General features: G+C 45.4%; 1 protein-coding gene across 1 annotated transcript in view; it reads left to right on the top strand.

The window, feature by feature from the left end:
* The window catches only part of syt7a (synaptotagmin VIIa), a gene marked incomplete at both ends in the record, with an annotated part of 67,138 nt that extends 42,026 nt beyond the window's left edge, over positions 1–25,112 (top strand). The window contains 8 exons of the mRNA XM_080539264.1: positions 4,776–5,201; positions 8,916–9,035; positions 20,040–20,148; positions 22,571–22,838; positions 23,405–23,574; positions 23,970–24,084; positions 24,476–24,675; positions 25,008–25,112. Coding sequence (XP_080395390.1) covers positions 4,776–5,201; positions 8,916–9,035; positions 20,040–20,148; positions 22,571–22,838; positions 23,405–23,574; positions 23,970–24,084; positions 24,476–24,675; positions 25,008–25,112 — 1,513 coding nt within the window. The remainder of the gene's footprint in view (positions 1–4,775; positions 5,202–8,915; positions 9,036–20,039; positions 20,149–22,570; positions 22,839–23,404; positions 23,575–23,969; positions 24,085–24,475; positions 24,676–25,007) is intronic.
* Between the last annotated feature and the right edge of the window lie 232 nt (positions 25,113–25,344).

The following is a 25,344-nucleotide window of genomic DNA, read 5'->3' as shown; positions in this document are numbered from 1 at the left end:
TTAGTCAGATGTTTCTGTTCAGTAGTTGGACTTTTGGAATAACAGTGAAACACCAAGGATGCCATACAATTCCAAAGCCGACAGTTGAATCGTATTAGAATCATGAATGGTATTAAAACTGAAGTAGCAGAGGTTGTATGTTCCCAGACTCCCCAGTTCTGAGGTCACAACTATCAGGAAATAGATATGACATGATTTCCCTCAAGGTTTCACTGAGATCTGCAGCTTTCAATCTTAGTGATGACAGTGGGTCTCATTTATCAAACAAGTTCGATTGGGCCACATAGTCAGATTACCTGAATGAACAGAGGATTTATCAACATTGACCCCTTATCAATATTGGCTGTGGTACTGAAGTTCAATATTGAAGAAATATAGTAATTGATCAATATTGGTCCTGGTATGGAAGTTCAATAATGAAGAACATTTATCAATATTGAACTTGTTATTATGCCTTGTGTCTGTATAGGCCTCGGAATGACCTCAGATAAATAAACTGAGTCATTGTAATGTGACATGCTTCATTTGACAGATTTACCAATTGTTATTTGTGTGTGTAATGTTACGAATGATTACATTTTTACAGTGGTAGACACAGATGATTATTTCTTTCATTATTTTTTATTTTTTTGTTAAGCAGTAATGTTGACATTTAAGAGACTGAGAAATTGGCCAGCAGCTGGGCTATTCTTGTGGCATTATGTTCACGGATTGCACAAATGTAGGAACAAAAGTACCCACTTCTCTACAGAGATGGATAAATGAGGCCCATAGTTGTATTCTGACTGTCCTGCACTCTAGCAATGTCAGCCCTTCTCTTGTAGTGATTGATGTCTTATCTATGTGTTTAGACAGGTCAATTGGTCAGGATTACAGTATATGTGAAAATAGGATGGTGACCTTCAGAGGGACACATGTCCTACTTCACCTTCACACACACACACACATACACACACACACACACACACACACACACACACACACACACACACACACACTGACGACACACTACCACATCTATAGCTCCCTGTGCCCTGTGGCTATGATGGTGCATGCATGCATTTGTGGTATGCACTGCATATTAATCATGGTAGTGTCACAAGAGGGCACTACTGTGCTTTGTTTTTCATCATCTCTGTTGTCATCAGTGACACATATTTTTATGTTATCCCCTAAAAGCAGTTTGAGTTTGAGTGATGCAGGCATGAACAGCTTGAAACATTTCATGATTCCCTCTGTGGGAAGTTAAGCTTAAATGGCCTAATCTGCTACCTATTGTTATGATACTGATTGCATCTATGTGGAGTTAAATCCAGTTATTAGAGTGGGGCACTGTGGCTTATACCTCCCCATTGATTAGATCTCAAGCCAACTCGATTTCAGTTATGTCCAGTATCCACCTTAGAGATGGTCAACCAGGATACACATCCTTAGAGATGATCTTGAATGTGTTTTTTTTGTATTTGTTCACAGGCAGATACAATAGAGTCGATTCTGACCTCTTTTTGACATACCTCTGCTGTGTAATAGAACACTTCAAGGCCAAAGTGGCCATAAATGGAGAGCTAAACAAGCATTTCCCCCACTCTGCTCGCCACACTGAACACAGCTAGTGATGCTCTACCCCCAGGAGAATGACTCTGTCCTGGCCTGGTTGGTTGTCCCCCTTTACAGGCACCCCAGTGATCCCCCCCCCCACTCCCCTCGCCCCCCCTCCCTTCACACTGGACCACAGACCCTCTCCTCTCCATCTACCTGCCTCTGTCTCCTGTGACCTGGAAACCTAACTGTACCTCCACCCCCTTTCACACACCTCAAACTGTTCTGCCTAGCCTCCTTTGCCATGTGGTCGCTCAATCTGTCTCTCTTTCTCGTTGTCTTCTCTTTCTCTCCTTTTTTCTCCCTCCTCTCTCTCCTCCTTCTCTCCCCACTGTATTATTTCCCCACCCACTCTCTCTCCCTCTTAGTGGGGCAGTGCCAGGGGGGCAGAAGCGGGCAGCAGTGGGGGGGCAGGGGGACGGGGGGGGTCCTTGTCACAGTGACAGTGTGAAGAGCCTGGTGACGGGGGGCAGCAAGGCTGGCAAGTGGCAGACGGTCCAGAGCCACATGCAGTCTGGAGGATTACGGCCCAGCAAGTAAGTCTGAGGGCTGGACTGAGGCGGGGAAGATGGATGGTGGGGCAATGGTACACGGTAGGAGCAGGGTCGTTAGCCATCTCTAACCCCCGATAGAGAATATCTAGAGAGTTTTGAGATTGTATGCTGTACTGGATGTTGGGTGGGGTTTAAGAGGAATGCATTGAGTGTGATCTCAGTCTTGAATATTGATTTTGTTGTGGTTGTTGTTGTGGTTGTTGTTGTTGTTGTTGTTGTTGTTGTTGCTGTTGTTGCTGTTGTTGTTGTTTGTTGTTTCCTTTATTGGGGTAAGAGCGGTTTCACTATGCACGTTGTATAATGGAAAACATACAATGATGCTGTATATATAATGTTATAGGGTACTGTATGTACAGTATATGAAAATAAAGCAGGGAGTGGGCCCAGGTGTCAAGGTGAGTGTGGTGTGGGCCCTGAAAGGTGTGATGACTCGGTGGGAATGTGTTGAAGATGGGATGTGAACTCTGCACACATTAGGAGCTAACAATAGCATGCAGCATTAGCTAGTGAACTGTTACCACACTGACTCACACTGTCTTCAGCTGGCACCCTCTGCCCTCACTCACAATATGAAAATGCGCAAAGGGAATACATACTGTAGGAGTATCTATTAGTTTGGTCTGAAAACACCACATGTTTTCACACCCAGACTGCAGTGTCCACAGCTCCTCTAACAAGTCCACCCGCCTGCCTGCGTGAACTCCCTTGTTTTCCACTCGACCAATTAGTAAACATACAATACAGTCATGGAGGCCGGTTGTTTCACGTGATGCTCAACAAATGACGTGTTTGAGGCAAACTCCAATGTGTCACAAATGAGGCGGTTAATTTAGGATCCTCTCTCTCTCTCTCTCTCTCTCTCTCTCTCTCTCTCTCTCTCTCTTTGTTTTGCACCTCCCTTTCGCACCTCCTGTTTGTGATTTCTCCCTCCGCAACACATTTACTCCTCCTTCACTCCCTCACTCCGCTTCCCCTCTTTCTCTCTTTCTCTCCTCCTCTCATCTTTGTCTTTGCCCCCTGTCTATAATTGGATTCTATTTCCAGGCTGCTATAAGTGTCTGTGTCTCTTGTGTTTGTGTCTCGCACCCCATTCTCTCTGTCTCTCTTCCTCCCTCTCCTTCTCTCTTCCTCCCTCTCCTTCTCTCTCTTCCTTATCCATCCCATCTCTGTGCCTCCATCTTTCTCTCTATAAAGCCTCCATCCTCCTATTTAATTTCAAGTTTTGACTTTGCTTTAACCTTTCAAGTCAGACAAGTTCGACGGCTGTACAGTAGCAGACCTAAAGACTAATGTGAAGTTATGGCAAGAAAACTACTACAGTAATGCAGTGCAAACTGCCTCTATGGACTGTGAAGTGAATAGCACTCTGATGACCTAATTCTGGCAGGATATATTTAGAGAGTTGGGAAAGCGATAAAAGGATGATTTAGGATACTGCGCAACACAAATTCTGCTGGTGATGTTTATTTAACTTGACAAAAAACAAGTATACATGTATGCTAATTTTGTAGGTGCAGAGGTTCTTGTAGAAAACGAATGAACTTGGTGGAGCAGAGAAAGGTTTGAAAAAAGGTGATGAGAAAAGTGTGCAGTATTTGTAATGGGAGGGGTGGAGTGGAAAATGAGTGGTGGAGAGAGGGAGGGAGGCTTAGGAGTTGGTTGGCTGGTAAGACGTCTCTTGGGTAGAACACGTATTTAAAAGAGGAAAAAGATTTAGAGAGAGAAAGGGAGAGAGACTAATATACGGATAGAAAAAGTTGCGAACAGAGGAGAAGACATGGGGATCTCTCATCAGACCAAAAAGCCGTCACCAGGACGACCCATCAGCTCCAGGGGGACTCCACACACACCTAGACACACTCGCGGCGGACACACTCCCACGCGCTCCACTCCCGTACGGACGGTACACATTCGACCTCTGCCGACGCGAACCACACCCACACGCAAGCCGCAAACTCCTGCCTCGCAGACACCTGCAGCACGTGGTGCACACCTGACGCAGACGCACAGCGCACGCGCGCAGGTGGAGCAGGGGTGTCCAGCGAGGGAATGCGACGGCCACACACACGCTCCGCAGGACCACGCTGCTCACACAGGGTGCAACTTCTACTGCTACCTCTGCTACTGCTGTTACTGCTGCTGCCTCACATTGCTCTCTTTCTCTCTCCTCCTCCTACTTTCTCCCCCTCCCCGCACTCCTTCCCCCACGGCCTCTCACTCCTCCTCCTCCTCCCTGTCCAAACCTCCATCTTTGAAACCCTTGCTCCGCTCCCCCTTCCCCTCTTCCCCCTCCCTCGTGCCATTCTGCACTCATCCCTGTGTTAACTGGACCTATCCTACGACCTCTCCCTGTTGTCCTGTGCCTCCTTGCCTCCCATCTCATGATTCCTTCCTCCTCCTCCACCCATGTCTGTCTCACTGTCCCCTCAACCCTCTCCCTCCTCACCTCATCCCCCCTGACCCACCCTTCACCTTCTGCCATGGCTTCCCTCAACCCTCCTCTCCTTCTCCTCCCCTCTCCCCGGCGGCTTCTCCCTCTCCTCCCCTCCTGCATCGCCCTACCCTCTGCCGGCCACGGCCCTCCTCACGCTCCCTCCCCTCCCTGCTCCTCTGCCCTCCCAGCTTTGACCCTGCGCTGTCCCCCGGCACTAGCGCTGCCACCCAGGACCACCTCCCCTCCTCTGGGCCGGCCCGGCCCCGCACCCTGCTGCGGCAGCAGAGCCTCCAGCAGCCCCTCGTCCACCCACCAGCCCCGAGCCTCAACCAGCTCCCTCCCACCTCCCAGAGTCTGGGCCAGCTGCACACTGGGCCGGGCCAGCCAGGGGGAGGCGGGGGGAGTGGGGTAGGAGGTGGCGGTGGCAGTGGTGGTGGTGGTGGGGGTGGAGGCACGCGAGGGGGCCCCCGGGGGGTACGAGGCAGCCCAGCAGGGGCCGGCGCCTCACGCTATAGGGGAGGCGGAGGAGCAGGGCGCTCACGCACCAACCCTGGCAGCTGGGATCACATGATGGGCCAGATCCACAATCGCGGCCTGGATGTGAGGTCCTTTCTGTGAGTCTTCTGCTTTTCTCCCTCAGTCAATGTCTGGAGTCTCTTGTGCTGTCACCTGTTGTCTTCACCTGCTGTTTTCACGGCTAGGTTGTTATGCTATGTGATCCTTAGACATAGACAGTCACCCATTTACTTGAGACTGCTATTTGTCTTTATTTGTGCTCTTTTCAAATTGCCCTGTCATGTTACAAGTACAAAGTTCACCCACTATTCTTGCCTTCACCTTGATATTGTATTGTACTTTTTCCCCCCTGCAGTGTTGTGATCTTTGACTGCCTGTCATGATTTTGTATTCTATTTCTATTTTCTTTGCTGTTTTCTAACTTTTCTAGTTTCTATTGTGAATGGGCCTCTGACATCCAGGGAAGGATATTATATAGTCATGACAGTGTTTCAGCACACATGTGTGCGTGTGTGTGTGTGTGTGTGCATGTGCGTGTGCGTGCATGCGTGTTGTTAGTGTGTGCATTTTGCAAATAATGCAATTGCAGTTGCTGTAAATAACCTTCAGTACAGCCTATTGATAGATGTTCTTATACTGTATACATGCTGTAGCAGTAAGTAATTCAGTCCAAGCCAATACTCATTATGCCAAAAGAGGATGATGTAGTTGAAGCCGGATGACAGGTCTAGAGGTCAAACTTTTAGCACATTTGAAAAAGCCATTATAAATGTAAATAAGGCTTGAGAAATGCGTTTGTCTCTCCGCCTTAAGCCCCGAGTGGGAGTGGGTAGGAGATGGATCACCCGCTCATGTCATCCACCTCTCATACATCGTACACCGATTACATTGTGTTGATTTTATTCTGAGTGGGAGCGCACATTTGTTTACTTAATAAAAATGTACGATCCTTTTAAATCCCGCATATTAAATCCAAAATTGGTGAACAGATAATGAGCACTGATTCTTTTCTATATTTATTCACCAAAACACACAGGGGTGCTTTAGCTATGCGGTCATATTAATTACCGCAAGTACCTCGATTTGGAGTGTTTAATGCAATCTGTCAAGGAATGCAGAATGTCTCGACTAAATTATATCATGTCGATGAAAAATGGAAACGCCATAGCAACAGTGGAGCTGAACACACTGGGGGATATTTCTTTCCATTTGGTGATAAATTCGCTCAATGTTTTTATGCCTTGCTAAACAGAAACATCTGTTTGGATGGCATTTAGCCTATTGTCTTCCCACAATAGCTCTCATGCTTATAATATTCATGAGAAGGTGCCATGAGGTCTCACGATGAATTTGATATTCATATCATCCTTCTCAATTACACAACACAACTGAATATCCTCTGGAATGACATGACTCTTGAATACACTGCTTGGAAAGGGAAAGGATCCCTCTTTTCCACTCCTTTTTTATTTTCATGGTAATCTCTGTCTGGTAAAGCCTTTGCTGTTACTTGTGCTCTTGACACTGTCTACTTGGGTGTCGGTGTGTGTATATCACTGCGTGTGTGTCACTGTGCATTAGTATAGGAACAGGGGTTAAGCAACTGTGTGTAGATTCATGTTAACCCTGAAGCATTGATCTTCTGTCCACAGCACCATTACTCCCACAATATATTGTTGCTACGAGCCAAAAAGAGGAGGGAGGGGGTTGGAGAGAGAGAGAGAGAGAGAGAGAGAGAGAGAGAGAGAGAGAGAGAGAGAGAGAGAGCGAGAGAGAGAGATAGACAGGATGAATATTGAGAAAGACACCAGGAAGGAGTGACACTTGTTTTATGTTGCTTTAAACCAAATGTTACAAGCTTTCCAGTTGGTTCTCAAGGTTCATATTATTAATATTATGTAGGATAAGCTTTTTACATACCATTGATAGAGTTCAGTTTAAACATCTAGCTAGCTGTAACACTTCCATCAACTGTGGAAGCACACACTACACCAAGGTCATTGAACGTTAATATTTAGTAATTGTAAAACTGAAAACTGATTACTGATTCTGAATGTTGGATTGAACTCGTTGTTGAAATGTTTGCTCTCCAACAACACAGCGACAGCAGAGATGATGGATGACAGAGGGGGGCAGTAGTAGACATGACCCAGTGTTTCAAGCCAGTTAATTTCAATCTTGGATAGATTCCCCCTGTGGATGAATCATGGCTCAGTGAATCTACTGGAGATAGCTGGCCTTGGGAACCATTTGACCAAATGAATCTCTTGGACTCTTGGCTTAAAATCAATGTTTTATGTTAGTGTTGTTAATGTCCACCGTAAGTATCTCTCCATCCTGCTCAAGTGTTGGGTGCTCTTATTATAGTGTTTTGCCAATATTCTTCTTGAGTCTAGATGCCCATATTTAACTAGTGATGGGTGAGGAGGGTTAGGGTTGTTCAATGAGAATATCACTGACAGCTTTGCCACCCTCTTGGTGGAGGTAAAAGAGTAAACATGGTACAGGTTAGGTACTGAATGGGGCACATACTGCAAGTGTAGTCAATGTTTGTGTATCTCATGAGCTGTATTTTAAGATGAGGTATTGTATAGATGCAGTGAAGGGCTTAAGCTAAAGAGCCAGCTGTAAGGGTGGTAGCAAGGAGGGAAGGAGGGAGCGACGAGAGCAGAGAGCTGGTTAAGAGCTAAGTCTACGTATGGGGATGGTGGAGAGGGGATAAGTCTACGTATGGGGATGGTGGAGAGGGGATAAGTCTACGTATGGGGATGGTGGAGAGGGGATAAGTCTACGTATGGGGATGGTGGAGAGGGGATAAGTCTACATATGGGGATGGTGGAGAGGGGATAAGTCTACGGTATGGGGATGGTGGAGAGGGGATTTGGAGAGGGATTGTGGCAGAGAAAAGGAGATGAAAGGAGAGACACCCAAGGAGAGAGTGAGAGAGCAGTGACCCAGAAAACAGTGACACACACCAAGCACCTCAGGATACTGTGACACTCAAATAGAAACAATTAGTCCAGATCTTCTTAATGAGGCTTAATTAAATCTTAACTCTGGAGAAAGGAGAAAGGGATGTTGGATGTGCAAGGTGAGTCTTGAGGGAGGGCAGAAGGCAGAGATTAAATAACCGGAATAAATTACAGAGTGTGTGTGTGGCTGTGCATATGTCTGTGTGTATGTGTGTGTGTGTCTGCATGCTCGAACAAACGTGTGTCTGCAAATGCCATTGTTAATATGTACTTCTCTGTATGTGAACTGTTGAATATCACGTTCATTAATAACAAAGCATCAATTCCTAATTAGAAGTCTTTGACATGAGAATATCAGTAACTGTTGTAATTATGACTTCATATTAATTAGCACATCATTAATGAGCCGGCCTTTCATTCTTGGTCTTCTTTAATATCCTACCCTGGATCAGGTACAGGCTCACAGTCGGGGTGTACTGTACCTATGTATGTAATTGGTTTGTGGATGCTGTCTTCTAAACCATTTTCCCTCTGACCAGTTTGCAGCCTTTGTCTGCTCTTATATCTCTCTTGTCTTCTGCTTTCTCTCTGTTGTATTGTTTTCTCTCTCTTATCCCTTTCATTGCCCTGTAAACTTCTGAAACTACAACCTTTTTTTTCTCTCTCTCTCTTCTTTCCCATGTCTCCTGATTCTTCCTGGCCTTCCTTTATTGTCTTTGTCTTTCTACCCTGTGCCCTTCTTTCTTCTTCTCTCTCTCTCTCTCTCTCTCTCTCTCTCTCTCTCTCTCTCTCTCTCTCTCTCTCTCTCTCTCTCTCTGTTTGTCTGTGTTGGTGAGCCAGCGAAGGGAAGATGGTGGTTCTGTCTCTGGCCATTGGTTTGGCTGAGCAAGATGACTTTGCCAATATCCCTGACCTGCAGGAGGCAGCGACAGCCAATCAGGAACCCCCTCCTGAGAAGAGGTACCGGTCACAGTGTGAAAGAGTTGTGTGTGTGTGAGAGAGTTGGGTGGGAAGAAAAGGATGGAGACGTTTTGGGCGAGAAAGACAAGAATAGGTTTAGGATTGTAGTTAGTAGAGAGAAGACGAGTAGTTTCTAGTGATGTCATCATACAGAGGTGTAGTGCTGAAAATGTTGGTTTTCACTGTACAATAGAATATATAAAAAAAACTTTTGGCTAGGCTGTCACTCTGTGAGACAACAGGACGATGATACGAAAGGCTGCCATGGTGATGTAGAAGGATCTATGATCTGGTAGTAGTCAGATGAGTTGTAAAGATCTATGATCTGGTAGTAGTCAGATGAGTTGTAAAGGGATAATGTAATATTGGTGTTTGGTGTAAAGCTGTAATGAGCCCCATAATCATTCTTGTGACATTGTCACCCACAAGGTCTCTGCCATTCCAGCACCTTACTTTGGCAGTTTTTTGGCATATGGAACTGGCCGATCACATGAAACTCTATGTTCTTATGCTCGCGGCCAATATCATGCTAATGATCTCACACCCTGCATCTGCTTTCTGCTCTGCCATTATCAGTCTCAATCATTTTTGATTTTGGTCTCTAGCTTTCCAATTACTTTCTTCTCCCTTCCCCAATGGTATTTATACTATTTCCTTTGTATTTTCCTGGTTTTTATTTTCTATGGTTCTGTCCCTCTCTATTCCTGTGTTCTTTGCTCGTTTTTTTCTCGCTCATTAGCTTCCATGAAATCCCCCTCTGCCGCTCAAAGAGAGCCGTCTCTGCAGCTCAGCAGAAAGGACCCTGAGAAAGTCCTCATTATTCAGGAACATGCTAGCCACTTACGTAAACATGCAGCTAAAAATAAGCCTTTCCTTGGCAGCCACCTCACACACCAAAGCAGCCCAAATATTTCCACAGATATTGACAACGAAGTGTTGGCAGACTTTGATATATCTTCCCATCTGAAACAATGGTATTTTAGTCATTTTTGTAATTTGGGCCATATGTGTTTCACTCTCATGGGCTAACAAGTAACTATTACATCCCATTTGTACAAAAGAGAGAAGCTGGAAATGGCATACACCACCATAGTGTTCTTTAATTTTTATTTAAACAAATTATAATTTCAGCTCAAAATGGTACGTTTATGTTGGTTTATGGCACCAGTGTTTCATAACCAGAAAGTGTTCATGTATTTGGTCCAGCTCTGGGCTGCTGTGACACATGATTTCCCCTGTAGTCCAATTAGGGCATTTCAACCCCACTTCATTCTGTGACCAATTGGAGACTACTAATATTATGACATGCCTTAAAAGAAAATAGAGGTGGTGGTGGGGGGGGGTCACAAATGAAGATGTCCTTGTCATACAGTACTAAATATTTTACATACAGCAATATAGCACAGGTATGACACATACCATCTAACATGGGATCTACTAAGACCTTGGTAAAGTTTTTCCTTTCCTGAGCTGCCATAAACCTGTAATGCTTGGTCTCTGAGAAGCCATGTGAATCCTCTCCCCCTGGATATGTCAAACCTTAAGGTTTAATCAAAGACAATCCCAAAACGCAGTCAGTTGTGTCTGCACAGAGTCAATACTCCTTCGGGAACTAACAACCACCTTCATTCATCACAGACATACAGTATCTCTTGCTTCTGAGCCATGCTGCGTCAACAACAACAACAACTGAGAGCTATTTGTCTCTCGGTTCGCCTGCTTCGTTTTTGCCTTCTGCCCCCAACTGTCCTCTGGCCATTTTGGACAGTCAATGGACTGAAAAGACCAACAAAGAAGCACTGCATCCTTACTTTACCAGGTGTTTTTCTTTCTATGTACATGGACCTTTAGGGTTATATTTCTGTGACTAACACACTAATATCTATTATTATTCATGATTAGTTTTAGATGTAACATTTTTCAGCGCTTGTCGCATTCATGACATTTGGCTTCATAACATTGGCAAAGCATTCACCCAGAGAGACATTCACCCAGGCACCTTCTTAAGAGGGGAATGCAACAACAAATGATACAGTGCACAAAATAACCTGCTTCTGGCTGGCTCAAACACGTGGTAATGACTGAGTCACACTGATTAATAGTGGGTGTTATTTTTCAGATTAACCTGAAGTCTGTTTAATTCTTCACACCAAGTTGAACTGCTACCTTAAGGGGTGTCAGAATAATAAGTGTAAAAAGAGGCCTCATGAAAACCAGAAACAAAAACAAAAAAAACAAAAAAAAGAAAGAATGAAAATAAACGTAACTAAGAGCTTAGCTGGTCTTGGTCTTCTTGGTGACCTCTTGTCTACCGAACTCCTGGGCTGTAAATGAATCCCACTTGAGTCATTTATTGTTTGCGTGTTGCTTCACAACAAATTACACATTTAAATGTTTAATGAATGATTTAGCCATGCTGTAATTGGATACTAAATTTAGTGTCCGATGTATAAATTGTTCGCCTTCAGTGTATTAAAAATGCATGTGTAAGCCGACTGGGAGTATTTCATCCCCCTGTTGGCTTACTGCTGACTTGACAGATGTCTGCCCGTGATTTCATCACATCCTTGCTACTGCTTATTCTAAACGGTGCACTGATAGAGATGCCTCTTTCCAACAGGAGACAGTCACTCTCTTATCTCTCACCATTGCTCCTCATAGTCCAGCACACATCTGTCAACCATTCCCGTCAAATCCCCCCATCCGTCATCTCCATGCCTTCCACTCTCTCACGGCTGCTATGGGATGTTGAGCTATGACAGTGTATACCTTGTATAGCCTGTATGCCAGTGGAGAGGCTCATGGAGGTAGAAATCAGCGGACGGGCTCATTGTAATGCATGGAATGAGGAATAGTATCAAACAATTTGATACCATTCCTCATTCCGTTCCTGCTGTATGCTATGGTCTACATTTGATTATGAAAATGAGATAAGTTGCCCCAGTGATTCCTCGCTAGTTAGATTCCGGGAGATGAGTGGCTGTGCTTGTATATCACAGATTGATGTCGGTACTGTAGAAATGGGTTTCTCTGATCCTATTATCAAAGAGGTCTTTCATAATCGCCATGAACTACCTATTCATGTTTATTTATGATGGTACATTTGCCTATGAACGATGAATAGTGATGAACAATGAACTGACTGATGATGTCCCACATTTGCCCACGGTCTCCTCCAGTACAGAAATATCCCAGGCCACCTCGCTACAATTAGAAGAAAGAACCTTGGCATAGGAGACCGTTTTGAACTGGTGCTGTCAGCAGCAGTGGAAGAGAGGCAAGTGTTAGCTAGCTAGATCACTCCCGTTTAAGCCTTCAGTGGTGCATATTGCTTCATTATTGCTCAGCTGTAATTGAAGGCAGGCCAAACAAACACACAATTATCCCCATTGCAGGGGAAAACAGGCCCTGAGAAAGAGAGAGGAGTGGTGCCCACAGATTGTCATCACGTACTGCCATTGACCTTGTGGGGACATGGTGGGCGGTGGTGGAGCAGGAACAGCGGTAGGCACTGGGTACACCTCCTGATGATGAGGGGTCAGGGCAGGGAGGGTTGGTAGCGCTGCACCACTGATGTTTTTGTACTGAGACTCCATCACAGCGGTGACAGGGACAAATGTGGAGAGACTCTTATGGAAGAAGGGGGGTGGAGGTTAGGTCCATGTTGTAGAATAATTGGATTGATTGCGTTCAGCAATAAGAGCAATGTGTATCAAATCAAATCAAATCAAATGTTATTTGTATAGTGCATTTCTCACAAAATGCCCAATGCGCTTCACAAAGAGCAAAGAAGATAAAGCAACAACTAAGATGGACATTTAAAAGGCAAGATTGAATAAGTAGGTTTTGAGGTCTTGTTTAAATGTTTTCTGAGTTTGGACAATCTCAGGTTCTCAGGTAGAGTGTTCCATAATCTGGGAGCATATATACTGAAAGCTGTCTCTCCATATCTCTTGGTCCTGGCTTCTGGGACCATCAGGAGTTCAGTGCCAGTAGACCTCAGAGGTGAGCATGTCCATGACAAGCATGTCCATGATGTATTTGGGTGCATGGCAGTCGAGTGATTTATAGACTAGTAAAATAATCTTGAAGTCTATTCTATAACTGACAGGGAGCCAGTGCAGTGATTTCAGGACAGGTGTGATGTGTGCCCCACCCATCTGGTCCTTGTAAGGACACATGCAGCAGCATTCTGAACCATTTGTAGTCGACTAATCACTTTTTTTTGTAGACCTGTCAGGAGAGCATTGCAGTAATCTAGTCTCCTAGTGACAAACGCATGCATTCGTTTTTCAGTGTCTGCCTGGGAGAGAATAGTTTGTACCTTAGTAATGTTTCTTAAATGATAGAAGGATATTTCTGTTGTATTTTTGATATGGGTTTCAAAGTTAAGATCTGAGTCAATTATGACACCTAGATTTTCGGCCTGTCACTTGAAAGTGTTTTGAAATGTGCAGATAATTTCTCTCTCTCAGCTTTCTCACCGATGATCAATGCCTCTGTTTTTTCCTGATTAAGTTGGAAAATGCATCCATGCATTGATATCAGCAATACAATCTATCAAGTGGTCAACTATCCCGTAGTCATTGGGAGTTACTGAGATATAAAGCTGAGTGTCGTCAGCATAGCTATGGTAGTTAACGCTGTGCCTCCTAACAGAGCTGAGGGGTAGCATGTATAGGCTAAAAAGCAACGGTCCTAGAAGGGACCCCTGGGGAACTCCACAAGTCATGCTATAGTTTTTTGAGTTATGTCCACCAAAGGCCACCAAGAAATCTCAGCCAGTTAGGTAAGTCCTGAGTGTACTACTTGTGAATTGTAATGGGGAGAAGCCATAGGTTGTGTGTCCAAGCAAGCTTTGTTAGGGTACTAGAGAGTGGTTTGTTATGGCCTCAGTGGGTTCTGGTCATATATTATCTTTACTGGGATTCATTAAATGTATACTGTAGGTCCTTCCTCCTTCCCCTTTACTTCTATAAATGGAATCCACAATCCCAGGGAGCATTTCATCTCTAGGTTTCTCTCTCTCTCTCTCTCTCTCTCTCTCTCTCTCTCTCTCTCTCTCTCTCTCACCCTCTCTCTCTCTCTCTGTCTCTCTCTCTCTCTCTCTCTCTCTCTCTCTCTCTCTCTCTCTCTCTCTCTCTCTCTCTCTCTGTCTCTTCTCCATCTATTTGAAATGAGCAGCAACACTCTGGACCAATGGGGAGGGAGGTTCAATTGAAGTGGGAGGGGTATATCCTTACATTCGATACAGTAGGCTGTGGTCGTTCAATTATTTAACCCTGTTACTGATGTCGTTCTTCATAGGCAGTGGGAGTGTTCAAAATGCAAAGGGTTTTCAATTAGAATAGATAATGTGTGTTTAATTTGCCTTGGAAATGGAGAATAACCTTATAACCATATCCTAATTGCCAAGTGGGTTCTATGATGTTGTTACATAAATCATGAGGTAATCCTGTTGCTTGACTAAAACACATAACACACAAGTGTTTATATCTTTCAATTATGTATTTCTATTTGTGGTCTATTAGTGGTACTCTCTGTGAGGGATGGATGAGTTGCTTTTATGTGTGTTTGAAGACGGACAGAACACAGTATGGCTTGATGTTAGGCCAGAATGACAAACCAGATTAGATGACATCTTACATACATACTTTTTCTCACCCTGAATAAGGCCTTAGGGAATAGCTGTGTTTGTTATGTAATATTGTTAAATGAGATGGAAGTTTCCATTGGAGTCCCTGTTGTTGTTATGTTTGTTAGCATGTTTTGTGTGTATTTTTGTGCATGTAAAGAGATTATCTTTCCTTTAGTAGTCTGACGTTGCACCCCCCACCCATCCCCCGCCCCACACCCCCCTCTGTGACATGGGCTTTACAGGCCTGACTAATCATTGGAGTCCAGAGGGCTTCACTCTAAGCCCTGTCCCTGGGGCTAAGGCTCCCACTGGCCTCTACACTCATGCACATGCTAATGGGGAGGTGAGGGGGGTGGAGAGCACACTCATCCACATGTTAGAAGGAGGGAGGACGGGGGGACAGGTTGTTAGTGCACTCATCCACAGGCTAAGAGGAGGGGGATAGAAGGAGGGAACACTAAGAGAGTACACATCCACAGAGGGGGAAGAAGGGCAGAGTAGATCTACCAGAGAGAGTGGTATATAATAGGGACCCCTATAGCAGCATTGTATTTAGAGAGGCTGAAAGAGTCACTTTAGAGAGCATGTATCACAGTCATACATGTTCATACAGTGCAGGTACTCAAAGGAATAGCGCAGGCTATTAGCTACTTTAACCGGGTACCCACGCATCCCGCCTCAGAACAGGTGTTACATCTGCCGCAGTCCTCCACCTCTGTGGCAAACATCCTCCACTTTAATGGATATTTAACGTTTAATGTTTGGATAATTTGTGGTGGCAGATTTAATGGACTTTAAAGATGTTTTGATGATTTTGTGTTGGCAGAAAACCCCTGGAACGTGGGTAATTTGGTTAAAACGAGCTTTCAGATAAGAATGGAAAAATCCCAGACTGCTGTGAGGATTGGCACTTGATAAAATGAGAGAGGAGCAGATTATGGCATGAACTGTTATGCTTAACTGCAGCTAAAACAAGGAGGGAAGTGAGCCAGTGATTTACACAATGGTATTACTTTTAGACTTTTAGAGTTATGATCAGTCTGAATGAAACTGAGTTACAGCAATGTTTTGGTTACTGCTTCCAAAACTAGGATTTTAGGAGATGGATCTGACAGCTTTCTTGGCACGTCTACACTGTCGCAGAGTGAAATAATGAGTTATCAGTGAATGCATCTGTATTTGGAAGTCACAGGCTTTGGTTAGAACGTGTGTATTCCAGGGCCAGAGATGACTGGCTCACTACACTGTGAATGCGCACCGATTTTCACAGAAGAGCTTGTTATGTAAGCAGCACATTGTTTGAATACTTTCTCCTCTCTGCTTCACTCTGCAGTCTGCTTCAAGGCTAATGGATGGTGGATCTAACATAGGCTATGAGAGTGGGCATTGGGATACATACAGTATTTGTAGGTGGGGTTAGGGGAGTGTGTGTGTGTGTGTGTGTGTGTGTGTGTGTGTGTGTGTGAGAGAGAGTGTGTGTGTGGGTGAGAGTGTGTGTGTGTGTGTGTGTGTGTGTGTGTGTGTGTGTGTGTGTGTGTGTGTCTGCGTGTGTGCATGCGTGCATCTCTGCGTTTGTGTGTGTGTGTGTGTGTGTGTGTGTGTGTATGTGTGTGTGTGTGTGTTTGCTTTGGGGTGGGGGGTTTGGGTCTCTGAACAGGGGGAGGGATGGCTGTCTTTCTCGCGTCTCTCTCCAGCCTAGAGGTGGAGTGTCTTTTTCCCCCCTTGCCCTACTTCCAGCCGCTGGCCCTCGGTCAGGTAACACAAAAGGATAGTATCACAGGTCACGGTGAAACCCAAAGTGGCCCTGCCTGCCTCCGTATGTCTGTCCCTGTGAATGTGTGTGTGTGTCTCTACGAGGCTCTCACCCGTACCTGTCATATATCCTACTGTACCTTATCTGCTTTGTTCTCAATGTGTTGCCTGTTTGCTGCCCTCACCAACCCCCCCCCCCCCCCCCCACACACACACCCCCCTCCTCCCCAAACCCCCATATCTATGGTCTATGTTTCTAGAGCCGTTGCTATGACAACAGCCCACTTTCAATGCTGGAGCTGTGGGAGAAGCTGATCACTCTATCAGAAGTTTAGTCCATTCTGCCTCCCACTGGCTACCATAGACAACTGCAGGCCACACAACCTCTCTTGGTATCAACTCATCAACTCCCAAATGGTCAATGATAAGACCGTTTTGACATGAGTGACATCAGTTATTTAGGTAATACTAATAGCATGATATCATAGTGTAATCAGTTATAATTCAAATTAATGATAATGAAGCACTATTGATACAAAATAGACATACTAGGACACATATTATTTCTTTTTGGGGGGGGAATGTAATTGGTTGATTCAACAAAATACATTTTAGACATAATTTACAAATTCCTTCTTATCCCAGTGTCGAGCTCCGGCCTCAGTCAGTCAGTTAGTCAGTCAGTCAGTCAGTCAGTCTGTTAGTCACTCAGGTGTTGTGGAGCAGGGCTGGTAGAAAGGCCATTCCCCTGGATGCACCAGCTCTTACCTGAGAATGCAACTGTGCCCCCTGAATGAAGCATGAAGGAGAATGAACAATTGAAGATTCTCGCTCTCCATCGATAGAGGGGAGGAGGAGGGAGGAGCCTGCTAGATTTTGGCCCTTCTCCGTGGTGAAGATCTTCTTTGAATTGACCCTCATACCTGAGGTGTACAGACTCTGTTGGGCCTTGTCCCTTTCCTTTCAATCTCTCCGCCTGCAGTTTAGTGTATGGGTCTTATCTACCTCCCTTTGAAACTAATACGACTAACACCAATTGGCCACCTTCCCCCCTATAAAGTGGTTAACATCCCTCCTCCCCTCTCTCTCTCTCTTTGGTTCCCTCGCTGGTCAAAGTGATTGTCTGCCTGTCTGTCCGCCTGTCTTGCTTTGCTTGCTTTTTCTGTCTGTCTAGACTGTACTGTATGTCAGTATTTCTTTATCTGGGTCTGTCTGTGTCTTCTGCAAATTAGTACACATTATCAGTCTTTTTCAACATCAATTGTCAAGTTTTATTTATTTTTATTATTTTTTTTACACAAATTTCCAATCTTTTAAAACACAATACAATGTTTCCTCAAACAAACATTCTCAGCATTTAGATTAGACAGAGAATGCTGGCCAGACAGACAGATAGTCTATGGGCTTCTTGTGTTCTGCCTGTCTAAGGCATTGCCTTCACTCTCTGTGAGTGACAACGACTTGCATATGTATGCACAATGCCAGATCTGTGCTTGGCCCCGTGTCCCCAAGCCACACCTTTAGAGTGGTACACTGAATGGGTGGACAAATCAGGAGAATTTCAGAGATGAAAGCACCTGTCAGTTGGTACAGATATTGTATCATTCCATCACTAACTCCTCCCCCGTCTGTGACACTCTAAATGTGAGGTCAATTTTCACTTACTATTCCCTTCTCCTCTTTTTGTGTCTTGTATGATATTTGGTTTGTGTACTGTATGGTACCTCTCTTGTCCCCCCCCCTGCCCCCCCCCTCTCTCTCTATCTTTCTCTTTCTCTCTCTCTCTCTCTCTCTCTCTCTCTCTCTCTCTCTGTCTGCTATCAACCTGAAGAGCACTTGTCCTTGCTCTTTTTTTGTTTTCTGGTGACTAATTCTTTCTATGTATTTTTTTCTCTTTTTTTCCTCTTTCTTCTCCCTTTTTTTAGCATATTTTGCCCTCTGTCTCATGTTCAATATACTGTATGTGCATACTTCTTTATTTTGTCTTTATTCTTTCACTTATCAGACTGACAAAACTAAGCCTTTCTTGTTTCCAGGCTTTCCTTTCTCCCTCTCCTTTCTTGCAGCTCCGTTTCTTTCTAAAGTGTGCTGGTGTTTGTGGATCTCTCACTCTTGGTTTTGTTTGGCTCTGTAACCTCACTTTGTTCATGCTATTAATACTACCTCTCTTCTAATACTGTACAGATGAATGTTCAACTCGTGCTCACTCTCTATTTCCTACTTTCTCTCTCTTTGACCCTCTGTCTTCTGTGCAGCCTTTATCATTTTCTGTGTGCCTCTCCTCCATTGTGTGTTTGCACTCAATATGATCTGTGTCCTCTACCCTCCACCCTCACATCTCTCTCTTCTCTGTTGTACTTTACACTTTCTTTTGTACGTGTCCTCTTTCAGTTACACTTCATTTTGTTGCGGTCTAACAGTCTAGTCTATCTATCTACAGTCTATCAGTGTCTCACCTCTCGATGTGCCTTGACCAGTCTACTACTGTATGGAGTGCTGTGTGTCCTGTGTAACATGACATACACTGAGCCTTCTCTCTCTCTCTCTCTCTCTCTCTCTCTCTCTCTCTCTCTCTCTCTCTCTCTCTCTCTCTCTCTCTCTCTCTCTCTCTGTTATCTTTCCGTTCCATCTACTCTCCTCTCCTGTCTTCTCTGTTTGACCTTTTGGATTTGTTCTCTATTTTTCTTTTCTGGCTTTTGTTTAGTGATTGTTTTGGTATCCAGAAAGGTTTTTTTGTCCCAGAATGTTTGCCCCCATTCTAATGTATTTAAATATATTTCAACTATTTTCAAGTGCAGAAGCAGCTGCCTAAGTGCTCCATCTGCTAGATCTGCTAGATCTGGGTAGTCTGAACCTAGCTCTGACCCAGGACATCCCTGCATCATCACTTCTTCACATCTACGTGAACACACACACACACACACACACACACACACGCACAACATTCACACACACACACACACACACACACACACACACACACACACACACACTCCAGTCTGCATCTCTAATTAGAGTGTTCTTCAATCATCTGGACCTGTACGTTTTGCAGTACGTGTCTCTGTATGTTTCTATATATGTGACTTTACATGTCTGTCTCGTTTGTGTGTATAGGGCCATGTTTGTTGTTTGTCTGTGTTAATCCAAAGGAATTCCAGGCACATCTACAGTGTGATAGTGGAATGTTTGTTGCGTTCAGCAACTAAACAAAGGTGTTGGGTAATTGTTGCTGGATTGCATTTTGCCAGTGGACATTTTAGATTCTCTGGCCAGACGATATTTGGGTTGCTTATCCCTGAATGTACCACATCTTAACACTTCTAACAGCTCTAATGTCAAACTACACCAAATTCTGTCACCCCTACTTTTCTTTTCTCAATTTGGCCAACTTTATTGGCTCTGTCCATGATCTCTAGGCAAAGTGTCCATTTTCAGACCTCCAGGCTTTGCTTAGACTCAACATGCCTGGTAGCAGGCCTGGGCTGGGCTCATGGACAACTGTCACTCTCCAGAGGTTGGACTTATAGCAGGGGCAATAGCAGGCCACCTACCTGGCTTCACCCCTGGTCACCCTATTCTCTTCCCCCCTGGTCACCCTGTTCTCTTTCCCACAGAGTCGGGGGAAACAAGCCAGTCAACAGCCCCAAGGGTCATCCCCCGGACGCCGACGGCCACTCCTCTGTGACCGACCTGGCCAACTCCCTCACTAGTGAGATGGTGATGGTGAGACACCTCTCAAGGCCCACTCCAATCACTCCCACAATCACAATGTGTATGTGTGTGTGTGTGTGTGTGTGTGTGTGTGTGTGCATGTGCGTCCATGCACGCGCGTGTGTGTGTCTGTGAGTGCGTGCCTGTGTGTGTGTGTGTGTGTGCGCAGGTGTGCGTGTGTGTGTTTGTGCACGGTGGTGTTCTCATACATCCCCGCAGCTCTCCAGCTGTAAAGAAGGTGACCCTCCTTCATTAGGGGTCACTGCCTACTGCTGAATCATCATGCCCATGGAGGCCATGTTGATTCAAAGGCCCCACTGTGATACATAAGAGAATCACACGAGAGAATCACACAGACCATTATCAGTCATGCCAGAGCTGAACTCATCCAAGGTGAATCACTCTGTGAGACCAACTGTAACCTAATAGCCTTGTGTAAAATAACCCCCAAACCACACTGCACATGTTGCGTCTCCGTTATGAAAGTGTCTGTCAGCCACAGCAGACTGGTCTCCCTCAGTTGTCTATGAAACATGCTAGACCTGCTCTGTGAGCAGCACGGCCTCACCAGTGGCTTACGGCGCTGTAGCACAAGTTTTAGGATTCCAGTCTGTTTTTTACTTTCCAGAGTTCTGGTCTGCTATTTGACACTGACACGCTTCTGTCATGTGCCTGGGTGCAGCGTTCCCCTGTTGGGACACAAACGTTCCACTTATGCGACAAGCCCTCTGGGGTTTGGGGGTTAGACACACACTATTGTTTAAAATGGCATTGTCTGACAAGAACCAATGTTTCTATTGACATGGGTATCAAACCGTAGAAAGGCTTGACCTCTACCACGAAGGCCAACATACAGTGGGGTGCAAAAATGTGGGTACCCCTAGTCAAAATACCTTTTACAATTAATATCTAAGTGAAAATAAGCAAACCTAACCTCTAAATGGTACAAAGTTAAACATGGCACATTTTAAAGCAAGATTCATTTTTATTTGTAACTTTTTACCATTTCAAAATAATAAAACAAGGAAAAAGGCTTTGTGCAAAAGTTTGGGAACCCTGTCAGCTGGTACTTTGTAACTCCTCCTCAGGCAACTATAACAGCTTGCAAACGCTTCCTGTAGCCAGCTAAGAGTCTTTCAATTCTTGTTTTGGGAATTTTTCCCCATTCTTCCTGGCATGGAGTTACTTCCGAATATATAGTTCAACCCTGTAATTATATTCACCTGACTCATTGAAGCCCTAACGAGTTAATCACCTTAGTCTGGGCCTTAGTAATCATCTTCTCAAAAGGTAACAAAGAATAATCCAAAAGGGTTCCCACATTTTTGCACAGGGCAAAAAGTTATATCTTTGCACTCGATCAAATTTCAGGACCCTCCTTTCATGACTTTTCCTAGATATGTGCGTTCTACCACCCAGTATCCTTACATTTTTAAAATCAGGATAAGCTAGTATAAAGCTATTTTGCATTTTTTCTGTGTAGGAGGCAGGCTAATTTACAAGCCGGACAACTAGTGGTCGGTGTGTGTAAATAGCAGCTTTTCATTGTAAAGACTAGGGCTGCCCCGAGGCGGCTCTTATAGTAGGTAAAATAGGCATGGCTGTTCTAGTGTTAAACCAGGGGTGCCCACATTTTTGCACCCCACTGTACGTAGAGAGATAATGCTCAGACTCAGAGTGTGTGTTTGTATGCACATATACCTGGTCCAGCCAGCCTGTTGCATCATTAGAGCAGGGGGTGACTTTAGGACCTGCACTCTACAGCTAAATGGGCTGGTGGCCTGCTGCTCTGTTTCCTCCTACTCACATCCATCCGTTCCACTGCCTGCCAACCTGACAGGGGAAGAGAGGGAAAGAGATAAAAAGAGAGAAAGAAAGGGAGAGCCACAGGGAGAATACAATGCAGGGATAATGACAGCCACAAGTGCAGGAAGTCAACCTTGGGCTGTGCCTCTTGCCCCATTCTCTCTCTCTTTCTCTTTCTCTCTCTCTCTCTCTCTCTCTCTCTCTCTCTCTCTCTCTCTTTCTCTCTCCCTCTCTCTCTTTTTCTCTCTCTCCCTTCTCTGTCCACTGCTGCTCCTATCAGAGAGCAGCCTTTTAGGGCTCAACAGTGATAAAGCAGCTAGAGAGTGACTGAGAGAGAGAATGGGTCCACTATCTGCAATCTGAGCGCCTCCTGCCTCTTAAGAACATTAGTGAGGAAATTAAACTCTGTCACTCTGCTTAATGTCAAATGTGTCTCTCACAGTGGGCATCCTCCACATGTCAATGACAGAATGAGAGCTCAAACAATCTGCCCCCCCCTCCACTCCTCCTCCGCCCTGGGTGTGTGTGTGTGTGTGTGTGTGTGTGTGTGTGTGTGTGTGTATGTGTGCGTGTGAGTGTGTACGTGTAGCTGAATTTGAATCCTGGTCTCCCTGCTCCCACTGTACAGTTGTCTCCAGGCTCAGAGGATGATGATGGTGAAGGGCCTATCAGTGAGAAGCTGGGGAGGATCCAGTTCAGCGTGGGCTACAGCTTCCAGGACTCCACCCTCACCGTCAAAATCCTGAAGGGCCAAGAGCTGCCCGCTAAGGACTTCTCTGGTACCTCCGACCCCTTCGTCAAACTCTACCTGCTGCCCGACAAGAAGCACAAGCTGGAGACCAAGGTCAAGAGGAAGAACCTCAACCCACACTGGAATGAGACCTTCCTGTTCGAGGGTCAGTGCTGTTTTCAAAGGACCTATCGCTAAGCCACGCCCCGAAATAGAAATTGTCCAATCATATCACAGCAAAAGTCACTACAGGCAGAAAACTCGGACAAACAACTCGCTAATATCTGATGGTGAAAATCTTCTAGACGAAATATTCTTGTAATCTTTAAAAAACTCGATAACTTGCTGTGGTAAATCAGAAATCTGAAATTTGCCAACTCCTGCCATTGTAAGTCATTAAATGTCATTCAGTCACGGTCGGTCAGTCAGTCACTGTCAGTGAAGCGTTGTTTATTTGTCCGAGTTTTCTTCAAAGGGGGTGTGGCTTAGCGATAGGTCCATTGTCTTCCCCAATACGAGTGAATGTATAATGTAAATGTCATGCTATTTCAGGTCCGTGAATGAACTGTTGTTGATGGTCCTTCACATTTCCTCCACACTGATTTATGTTATATCTCACTTGTTTCTGTATTCTCTGTATACCCTTTCCTCTTTGTGTGTCTGTGTGTGTGTGTGTGTGTGTGTGTGTGTCTCTCTCTCTCTCCCTCTCTCTCTGTCTTCCTCCTCTGTCAGGGTTCCCCTTTGAGAAGGTGAGGGAGCGCACTCTCTACCTCCAGGTGCTGGACTACGACCGGTTCAGCCGGAACGACCCCATCGGCGAGGTGTCCATCCCAATGAACAAGGTGGACCTGGCCCACAACCAGACCTTCTGGAAGGAGCTGAAGCCCTGCATGGATGGCGCTGTAAGATAGGAGGCTGGGCCTGGACACGGAGAAGGGAGGCAGTGGGAGGGAAGGCCAGAGGGACTGCCTTAATGAGACATGCTGGCTAAGCACTGAGTTCTGACTGGCACTGGGTTACAGTGGATTCTGTGTTCATATTCCCTCTTGTGTCTTTTCGTTGAAGTCCATAAAGCTTGAGCCATATGTGAAACCTCCTCCTAATACACAGAGGTTAGACGTATTAGTGAATTGTAGTGAGGTACCATTTGAACGTTGATTGTGCTGTTATTGTACTGAAGCAGCTAGAAGAGACGGATGGTCCGGGGGGGGGGGGGGGGGGGTGATGTGTGTGTGTATGATGTGTGTGTGTAAGTGGGGATGCAGAATAAGTGACTCATGCTGTGTGTGTTCCTCAGGGGAGACGAGGGGACCTCTTGGTGTCCCTGTGTTATAATCCCACTGCCAACACCATTACTGTGAACATCATCAAAGCACGCAATCTCAAAGCCATGGATATCGGAGGCACTTCAGGTATTCTGGCTCTGTGTGCTCTGTCTAGTCTCTCTCAGTGGATTCACAAGTGGTTCCTTGGGTGTGCTCATGCATTTCTTGTCCTGTCCACACTGTGGAAGGGTACAGGCCGGGTCCCTAGCTGAGTCACAGGTTGTTCTAACAGTGCGGTGACCTTCTGTGAGTGCACACTGCTGTGTAGCTAAGATTATCTTGGGCCTTTAGGCTACAACTGTTTGGTCCAGCTAGATTCTCTGCATAGTGTTGCAATATGATGCAATATGATGACAACATTGAGCCATGTCATGTGAGTAGCAGTGGAGGGAAAAACCGGGCTCATTTTAATGCATGGAATGGAATGAGGAATGGTATCAAACAGGTGTGATCTGTCCTGTCGTCCTACTCCCGACAGACCCCTACGTGAAGCTGTGGCTGATGCACAAGGACAAGCGTGTGGAGAAGAAGAAGACGGTGACAATGAAGCGCTGTCTGAACCCTGTCTTTAACGAGTCCTTCCCCTTCGACGTGCCCGCCCACGTGCTCCGAGAGACCACCATCATCATCACCGTCATGGACAAGGACAGGCTCAGCCGCAACGACGTCATTGGCAAGGTACGACAATGTTCACACACACGCACACACACACACACACACACACACACACACACACACACACACATACCACATACTGTAAACACACAAACCACACACACACACCATATACTGTAAACACACACCACATACTGTAAACACACAAACCACACACACACACATACACCACATACTGTAAACACACAAACCACACACACACACACACACACACACACACACCACATACTGTAAATACACAAACCACACACACACACACACACACAGCGAGTTCATACCTCACCTCCTGAGAACCTCCTCTAAACCCCCCCCCCCCTTCTCTGTTTCCCTCTCAGATCTATCTATCATGGAAGAGTGGGCCAGCAGAGGTGAAGCACTGGAAGGACATGATGGGACGGCCGCGTACTAATGTGGCCCAATGGCATGCCCTCAAGGCCTGATCACCCCCCCACCCTCCCTCAGTCTCCAACATCCCCCTCCCCCTTCCCTTCAATCCCCGTCCTTATGCACAAGACTGACTTGCTGCCAGGCTGCGAAACACGGGTACAATTAGCCATCCGCTCTCTTAACCTTTAAACTCTGTCTCCTCTCGAGCCTCTCTATCCTTCTCTCTCTCCTCTCTCTTCCTCAGTTTCTTCCCATTCGGCCCTGTCTTTTTTTTTTTCAATGTCT

This window comes from Nansenia antarctica (assembly GCF_963989245.1).
Source record: "Nansenia antarctica genome assembly, chromosome: 9".
Classification (NCBI taxonomy): Eukaryota; Metazoa; Chordata; class Actinopteri; order Argentiniformes; family Microstomatidae; genus Nansenia; species Nansenia antarctica.
This window is presented reverse-complemented; position numbering and strand designations above follow the sequence as displayed.